At 44.5% G+C, this 9,252-nt stretch overlaps 1 protein-coding gene across 3 annotated transcripts in view; it reads left to right on the top strand.

The window, feature by feature from the left end:
• Window positions 1-1,298: 1,298 nt before the first annotated feature.
• Window positions 1,299-9,252, top strand: part of gnao1a (guanine nucleotide binding protein (G protein), alpha activating activity polypeptide O, a) — a 109,016-nt gene continuing 101,062 nt past the window's right edge. For all 3 annotated transcript variants that reach the window (XM_085358960.1, XM_085358962.1, XM_085358961.1), the window contains exons 1-2: window positions 1,299-1,944; window positions 2,676-2,718. In XM_085358960.1, coding sequence (XP_085215086.1) covers window positions 1,827-1,944; window positions 2,676-2,718 — 161 coding nt within the window. In that variant the 5' untranslated portion in view covers window positions 1,299-1,826. The remainder of the gene's footprint in view (window positions 1,945-2,675; window positions 2,719-9,252) is intronic.

Raw genomic sequence — 9,252 nt, 5'->3', positions numbered from 1 at the left:
GCGTAAAAAAGATTTGTATGTGTAAAAAGAATTTGTGTGTGCGTAAAAAAGATTTGTACTTGTAAAAAAGATTTGTGTGTGGACTTAGAAAAAAACCCCCTGCAAGTTACAAGTACGGATTTTTGACCCTATTTTTCTTCCCGTCATCTGATTGGTCAATGTCATGTCAATCACAAATGTAACAATCCAATCAGAGAACAGATGGGTTTGGCTGTCGGAGGGGCGCTGTTTTGAACTGCAGGTCCTTGAAGGGTGATACAGTTTGAAGCTGGAGGATCGCTATATAAATATCCGATAGCAGCTAGGTCCCCTAACTTTCAGTAGCTGTTGAAAGGATAAAGTTGTGGTATATCAGTGGTTAGAAATACATCATTACTTTAGGATTAGTTTAACACAAAGTCAGGGCTGACCCAGGACCATTGCTGTGAGTCACAGTGCGCAGCATAAAAGTCCTTTCACATCGGACGCAGGATGTGCTGCTAATGCTAACTAAAAGCAAAGCATCCAGAATTTGTTGCTGGCTGCTGGGCTCTGTGGGTTTTTGCAGCAGCTCTACCTGTACTAGATGCACCTGCTCCTTGTCTTTTCTATCTCTGACTTTATGTCCTCTACAAGAGTTTGTTTTTTTTGCTGGTTCTTCAAATGTTCAATAAAAACATGTATGCTAATTCATAACGAAGAAAGCTTTGTAATGAAGACTGTCATTTCCAAAACACTGCCCGCCCCCACCCCGCGGTCCGCAGCGCTGTTGAAAAGGCTGTGGAAGTCCCTGTATTAAACACGTAGACCTGTGACACAAAAATCACCAAACTCGGACGACCACAGACTGTTTTCCTTCGTGGTGATGAAGGAAAACGCTGGGTTGGCATGTAAAAGGGCATTTATTCCCTTCAAAGACCTGCAGTTCAAAAAAAGCGCCCCTCGACAGCCAAACCCATCTGTTCTCTGATTGGATTGTTACATTTGTGATTGACATGACATTGACCAATCAGATGAAGGGAAGAAAAATAGGGTCAAAAATCCATACTTGTAATTTGCAGGGTTTTTTTCTAAGTCCACACACAAATCTTTTTTACACATACAAATCTTTTTTACGCATACAAATCTTTTTTACGCACACACAAATCTTTTTTACAAGTACAAAATATTTATGACCACATTTTGAGCCCATAGAAGCCCATGATGGTACTATATACCAGTGCGCCACAAGGCCGCGCCACTGGGAGCGTGGATGTGCTCTCCCACATTTGTTTTCACTGCTCTGACGTCAGAAACCTGCAACTGAACGAATGAACTAACGGAGCACTGAGCCCCTACCGGAGCTACCGGGAGGCAGTAGTGTTACAGAGCGAGTCCCCGCCGCCGCCCGCCCCGGAGGAGCCAAACGGAAGAACCGAGCAATGCGCACCGCCGCCCAGTAACGCAGAATAGACGAGTGGAGAAGAAGAAGAAGAAGAAGGGAACCGTTATCGTGATTTACTAACGGAGGAAAAAAGAGAAAAGAAAGACACGGATAAAGGACGGACCAGCTCCGAGACCACGCGTGAGAAGCGACCAGCTGCGGAGGCTATATCGTCTCGGTGTTGCGCTGTGGATCAAACCGAGCGGATCCCTGATTTCAATGCTTTAACGGTGCTTCTACCCGGCTGCCCAGAAAGAAACAGGGATCGTAGAGGGATCGAAGCCTGAGCAGAGAAAAGGGGGGCAATAAACCAGCGAAGGAAAGAAAAAGGATTTGCAATTGAAGTTTCATTCATTCGTCTAATTATTGCGCTTTCTTCCGTGGATCCCGGTACCGATACTCTATCAAGCTGTGTTCTCTGACCATGGGATGTACTCTGAGCGCAGAGGAGAGGGCGGCTCTGGATCGGAGCAAAGCCATCGAGAAAAACCTGAAGGAGGACGGCCTCACCGCGGCCAAAGATGTTAAACTGCTGCTGCTCGGTAAGAGACTTGGCTTTAATGCCCTTCTCTTCGGCTGGTAGCGCCAGGGCTGAGAAATGAGACCCTGGGGCCGTGGGAAGGTGTGGTGTGTGTGCGTGTGCGCGCGCGTGTGGGTGGGTGTGGGTTGGTGTTGGAAATAAAGAAAGAAAAGACAGAAACTGTCGACGTCTGTCACAAACTATATTCAACAACAAGAACAAAGATGCGTTGTGATTTTTTTATTGTGCATTTGAAGGAACCCTTCCTTCCTATTGCGTCGTTTTGAAGCCACCTGCTTGAATAACGGCAGATGGTCCAAATGTTTTAACGCGCAATCAGTCGGTGGGTCGGTAAAAGATGACATCTACACCAGAGATGTTAGCTGCAGATGGAAGCCAAGGCGAAAAAATGGCAGCATGCAGCAGTGGAGGGCCCCGCACAGGCAGCACTGCTTCATTGGTTTGGGATTGATTCATTGATACTTTGCGCGAAATTAACCTCGAGTGTTTAATCTGTTTGACTCTGTTGCAAGATGGAGGATGGAAGAGGCTGAGGAAGAAAGGCTTCAGCCACTTTGTCCATCTCTTTCATCTCCACCCGCTGCTGCTGTGCTGTGCACATACCTCCCTGCCTCTCTCTCTCTTCCCTACCTACCCCTCCTCTCTGACACTCTATCTCCATCTTTCTGTCAAACACACACACACACACACACACACCCTGTTTATATTGTCTTCTTGTCTCTTATCCCTCAGGGGCCGGAGAGTCAGGGAAAAGCACCATCGTCAAACAGATGAAGTAAGTCTTTCATAACCACGGTCTAATAAACCTATAGTGTGCATGTGTGTCCTTTTTCTTATGCCCCACACTCACACACACACTCACACACACACACACACTCACACACACACACTCACACACACACTCACACTCACACACACACACTCACTCACTCACACACTCACACACACACACTCACTCACACACTCACACACACACACACTCACACACACACACACTCACACACACACACACACACACACACACACACACTCACACACACACACACACACACTCACACACACTCACACACACTCACACACACACACTCACACACACACACACTCACACACACACACACACACTCACACTCACACACACTCACACACACACTCACACACACACACTCACACACACTCACACTCACACACACACACTCACACACACACACACACACACACACTCACACACTCACACACACACACTCACACACACACACACACACACACACACTCACACACACACACACACACTCACACACACACACACACACACACACACACTCACACACACACACACACTCACACACACTCACACACACACACACACACACACAGGTGCTGCACTGTTGACAGCCTAGTGTAACATTTTTATCTGATGCAAAAATGGATCCAGATTTAATGTTTAGCTACTAAAAAAACCACAATTTTAGAAACGTATGATTGGTCTGGAGTTTCCAAGTTTGTGCACCCACTGCAGTGACTGGGTAAGTTATGCATTCGCTTTCCATTTTAAAAGCACTGAACTGTTGTTTTGTTTTTTTACTGTTAAATCCTGTAATAATACATTGTAGGAGGATTAGTTTGTGTAGACACCAGGGAAATGCTGCTACCTGTTACCCTGGTTGAATGATAATGTTCCCACACAAATGACTACCATCATTATATAATCGTGATATTTTATTGAGCTTAAACACTTTATCCATTAGCGATGGGGCTGACTGACTCTAAAGAACTATTCTCATTTTATTCTGTATTGGTTTTTTTTTCAGGCTCTCAAATTATTTACTTGTTGATTTTTTTCCTGGTGGGAGTGGTTGGGATGAGGCTTATAGGCCATCATGGACCAGTAGCCGAAAACTGAAACGAGAAACTGAGTGCGACAATCTTTGACCCGAAATGTGACGTAGCCGTTTTATTTCTGTAATATTTTTACTGAAACGTTGTTTTACCCTGTTGGATGTGCTTTAGCCTGTGAAGGCTTACACAGTTACCAGATGTGAGTCCAGTGTAGCTGTGGCACATCTGGATTTCTTCTGTTGAGATTTAGGGCTGAGTTCAGGGGCTTAAATTAAAGATTTCTTTCTCCTGTGGACTCACAACGATGTGCGTAATGATCCTTCTATCAGGACTTATCTGTGGCAACCTTATCATACTCCTAATGCTGTTTTTGTGTTTGCAGCGTAGCCGATAATAGGCTTGCTTTGGTTGTGCATGCATGGCGACGCATCACATGACGGACACGAGTGGATCCAGATGAGCCTGTTGCTCAGCTGTTAATGGTCCTTCCAGCAATGGACCAGTCCTCCCAGTGGGTTCACTGGAGTCGTTGTATGCATTGGACTGATGTAGTTCGTGCACTTATAAAACCTGGCGTTAATCCATTTAGGTCTGAGTCTGTTGGTTTAATAGATTTATGTAGACGGTGCCGACAAGGTTGTTACTTTATATCCTTTATTACATAAGACAGCGTGGATGTTTTTGACTTCTGCTCATCAATCGACACGATTTCCTGACAAAAAGGAGCCAGTTATTGTTCTTCACATCAGTCCTGCCACCTCCATGTGTCTGCTGTCTGGCTACAGTCTGCAAGAATGGATGTCATGTTAAAACTATTCTTGGTTTTATCCACTACGCTCTATACTCTTATCAGGGTTCGTTCTGTTTGCGGGTATCGAGCAGCGTGATGCAGCGGGACCACATCAGAGGCATTTTCAAAGTGCCAGTAATGGACTACTGTATAAATTGTAAAATTAGAGCATTTGTGTTTCTTTATAAACAATCGAAAACTTTTTTTTCCAAAGTGGCGGTCAGCGCCCTGTGAGGGAAGCCTTTTAGATGCTCTGGAAACTCCTCGCTGCATTTTCTTTCACAGTGTGCTTTCAACATCGGGGCGTGTCCGAGTGACCTGCTGCTGTTAGTGGACTGCTTTCTTCGCACAGGGAGGACGAGTGGATTAGATTAAGGTTTAGATTTAACGGCGTGTCCACTGAGCTGCGGCGTATCCGTGTGGCAGCTGCGTGTGTGTGATCTCAATGATTGGAAGTAGGGAGTCTATTATAGCAGCGCTTTGTATAATACAGCATAGACACAATAGTGTGCACTGTGCACGGGTGAAGTCGTTTAGGTCTGTGCCCGTTCTCCTTTAGAATGCAGATTATTGCTTTCCGATGTGATGCAATCACTGAATGACAGCAGCTCATGACAAAGCAGCGATAACGTCTCTGAGGGGAACGCAGGTGCTCGTCGTTGGTGCGTGTTAGCGATAGTGGATTAAGTACAGCAGTGTGTGGATGACTAAGCTCTGATGGTGTGAAGCTACAGCATGGTCCACTGTAGACTGCACTTCTGAGACAGTAAAGAGGAAGCAGGATGACGAACTGAGGAAGAACATGTTTGACTGTGCAGAGATGGGGAACTGGTTTCAGAATCATGTGAATGACTGGATTGTGTGCGTTTTTGCATAAGTACGTACACGATGTTATCTCGTGTGTAATGTTTGGGCCGCAAACTCGAGGGACCTGGTCATGTGTTAACAGCATATCACTGTGTGTGTGTGTGCGTGCACGAGGAGACACCATCTGTTTATGGGGCCTGTGTGTGTTTAGACGTGTGCAAATGTTCTCTCGCTGCCCAGCTGGCAAACTGACCTCTCCAGCAGCGTTCACTGTGAGCATGTGAGAAAACTAATTTAATGTCGGATATTTTCATATCATCAAACAGGAGCGAGGAAGAAGCCGCCGTCAGGCAAAGTGAGGAAGATATTAGAGGTTGTTCCCAGCAATGTGACTAAGTACAGCCCTCTGTCCTGTCAGAGTGGCTGTGAGTAGGCTGCACTCTGCCCTGAAAGGCTTTGCTTTGGGGGCTGCTCCTGGAAGGGCAAACTCCAGAGATGGGTGTAAGCGTACCAGGAAATGGATTAATTATTTCTGGAGATGTAAGATTTATATTTTATAGGTTTGCCTAATGACCTAGCAGCAGTTAAAGGATAAAATAGCAAAATCGTTGCTGAAACAAGTGGAATTTCCAGCTTCCAGTTTCAAATCATAGCGTTCAAGATCCAAACACTGCTGTTTTATAGCTGACACGCTGCGCTCGTGGACATTTTACAATGCTACCATAGCCTTTATTTATTTTTGTAAACCATGTTTTTGGCCCTCAGGTACGCAGATGTTTGAAATGACTCAAAGGGTGAGGTGTTACCAGCATGCTTGTATTTTGGTCCTTGCGTAGTCGTAAAGCCTCAGTTTAGCTGAGCTGTCATGCTTATCACACATTCTAATCACACATTGGTCTGTAAAAAGAAAAGTCATAAAGGAGGCATTCATGACATCTTTTGACACGTTATTAAATGTCTGTGTAATTTCTCTTTCAATAACTGACAGAATACAACACATGCAAGCCAAGACTGTTAAACACATCATGAGTTCAATGCACTTCATAGTCACAGAGTAACAGAGGAGGCCTGCATTGCTCACTTAATAAAGATGTCGTTGAGTAACTGACTTTTACCCAAACAGGGCAGTGACGCTCGTTTCATCATCCCTGCTTAGGAACGTTTAAAGCGGTGGGAATGTTAAGCTCGGGATCGCGACGTGCTCAAACAAACCAACATCAGTGATTATTGGTTTTTGGTGTTTTTCTGTGGAGATTTATGCAGTAAAATGGTTATTCTGAAGTAGTTCATTCAACATGAAATATCAGCTTTCAATTTTGTATTGATTTAAACTGACGTGAAGAAAATTGTGAACCAAACTTATATGAATTCATAAATCTTTATCCAGTTATTTTGATTAGAGTGTGTTTTAGCATCAAAGCAATTCAGTCAGTTATTCTCTTTGTGTGTGTGTGTGTGTTCCTGTCTAGCTATCTTTGTGAGGACCAACAGTCACTTGTGAGGACACACTCACAAGTTTGAAGGCCTTTTTGAGGCTCAAAATGTGGTTTTAGTGTCAGGGTTACAGTTAGGTTTAGGGTCAGGCATTCATTTGTAATGGTTAGGGGCTGGGGAAACCATTATGTCAATAAAGGTCTTCACTAAGATAGCTAAACAGGCTTGTGTGTGTGACATACAATGCCTCCTTTTCTGTATTTCCCTCTCGTCTTTATCTCTGGCTTTCTCAGTCTGTGTATATGTGCGCTTGTGTCTTGCTGACACGATCGGAGGCGACCGGCCGAAGGGAGAACAAACGGCGTCCGTCCCTCGCGGCTGCGCTGCTTCCCACAGGCTGTTCCCACCGTGTGTGTGTGGTTTCTCTCTCTAGAACACAAGATAATTGGGTTTAAGCCTCAGAAGAGGAGAATAGAAGGGGGAAGGGAAGCAAAACTGAGGGAAAAAGGTGGTGGTGTTTTGCTCAGAGAGGCAAAGGAGCATTATAGATGGAAGGAGGCAGAATTTAATGAAGGCAAAAAATACCCAGCGCATAGAAACGGGGCAAAGAATTGCAGTCTGCAAACAGGGGATAGAAAAGACTGAAATTACAGGAGAAAATAGAAAGTGTGACAGTGATGGAAACAAGGATGAAGTAGGAGAACAAGAAAGGAAAGAGGGAAGAACACAAAGAGCAAGGAGGAGAGTCCCAGGGACAACACGCTGAAGCAGTGAGGCACGAGAATTCAATTTCTTCTTTCTCAAAGGACAGAAAAGTGTTGTGGGAGTGTGAAAGGAAACAGGATAGGAGAGAAGAGGGTGCAGCGATATACGAGGAGGGAGGATGAGTGTGAATCAGACTGGGAAGGTAAGAGGAGGAAGATGAAGACATTTTGAGCTACAGAGGAGAGATCGGCAAGTGAAACAACATGTTATAACTTATTCAGCAAGCTAGAAGAAGTGACAAAGAGAGTCAAGGACAAAGAGCAAAGAGCACTTCTCTCCTGGACTCTGCTCTCCTTGATAATTATTAGCTGCCTTTTTCTGAGACGCTCAGACTCCAGCAGAGGAACTGGGCTGCAGAGAGCAGGGGCAGCTCGTGCTGGCACCAACTCCAGTGTGGCACGGAGAGGCCGTCTACAACTGGTCGTCCAAAACGGTCCGTCAGCTAGATAGTCATCCTTCATTGGCCAAATGTAGCCATGGGCGTGCTCTATACTGGAATGATTTGATTGGTCGCTTCAGTGAGCCATGAACTAACAGCAGGGGTCATCATAGCTGTGCGTGCGTGTGTGATGCCCTTTTTGTTTAGTGTCTCAATCAGATCTGCATGTTGTAAATAATCAAATTTGAACTCGGCTATCAAAACCTTATCGGGACCACCGAGACTCGTACTTCTTATCCCAGGGGAAGAAACTTCGGCACTTCCCTTTTTCGTCTCCTCCCTTGAACTCACCTCGTTCACAGTAATCTTCAGTTGTTCTTGTTTCCACGCTGTAAGTCAGTCTTTACAAACTGATACTTAAATATCAGACCTTTAAAATTGATCAGTTCCACTTGGAAATCACAAGTACAACACTTACATTATGGAAATATCAAAGGCAAACCTCCCAGAAAGGCCGTGTGAAATTTCCAGGAAATTGTTGGAAGAAGTCTCTTTGTGACTGTTGAAGGCCTTTGAAAAAAATCTCTTTCCTGCAGGAATGATGACATCAAAGCTGATTTTGTACTTGATTTGTTATGTATCCTATTACCTGAATGACTGTTAACATCAATCAGCTAGCTTTTAATATTGATGGTCTTTACCATAGACTGCAGGTGAGGACAGCACACGAATCACTGATTTTAGTTCAATCAGACTAACGTCTTGTTTTGTCTGTTTGTGTTAGCAACATGTTTCTCTGATCCCTCGTGAAACCAAATCTACGCCACAAGAATCTTCCAAAATAAAACGAGTGAAAAAAGTGCCTTTTTCTGCTCGGTGTCTGCTGCGGGGTGTTTATGTGAGCATCCAATAGTTAATTGGTATAAAATCAACTGGTGACATTAAAAACTAGTGATCTTTATAAAAGAGCTCTTCATATAATCCCTCCTGTTGCCCCGTGCAGACAGAGATCTTGGTATAGTCACACGTTTTTTTCCCCTTTTTTTATTTGGTTGTTTTTATCTGCAGCTAATCGTGCAGCAGCTTTATTACTCGGGTAACACAACAGGCTCTTTGAATATGCTGCAAATCTTTCTGTGTTTATTGTCCTACCTGTCCTCCATTTCATTTTAATTATATTAAAGTCAATGCGCACACATAGAAAAATATTCCCCTCTAGTCCTTCTTCATCCTTCTTGTTCCTGGGACCTGCTGGAGCCACTCCCCCATCTTGGGAGTCACTGGGACCACTGTTTCCT

The sequence above is a fragment of the Diplotaxodon limnothrissa genome, linkage group LG7, assembly GCF_057381915.1.
Source record: "Diplotaxodon limnothrissa isolate DT_005_m linkage group LG7, D_limnothrissa_male_GT1.1, whole genome shotgun sequence".
NCBI lineage: Eukaryota > Metazoa > Chordata > Actinopteri > Cichliformes > Cichlidae > Diplotaxodon > Diplotaxodon limnothrissa.
This window is presented reverse-complemented; position numbering and strand designations above follow the sequence as displayed.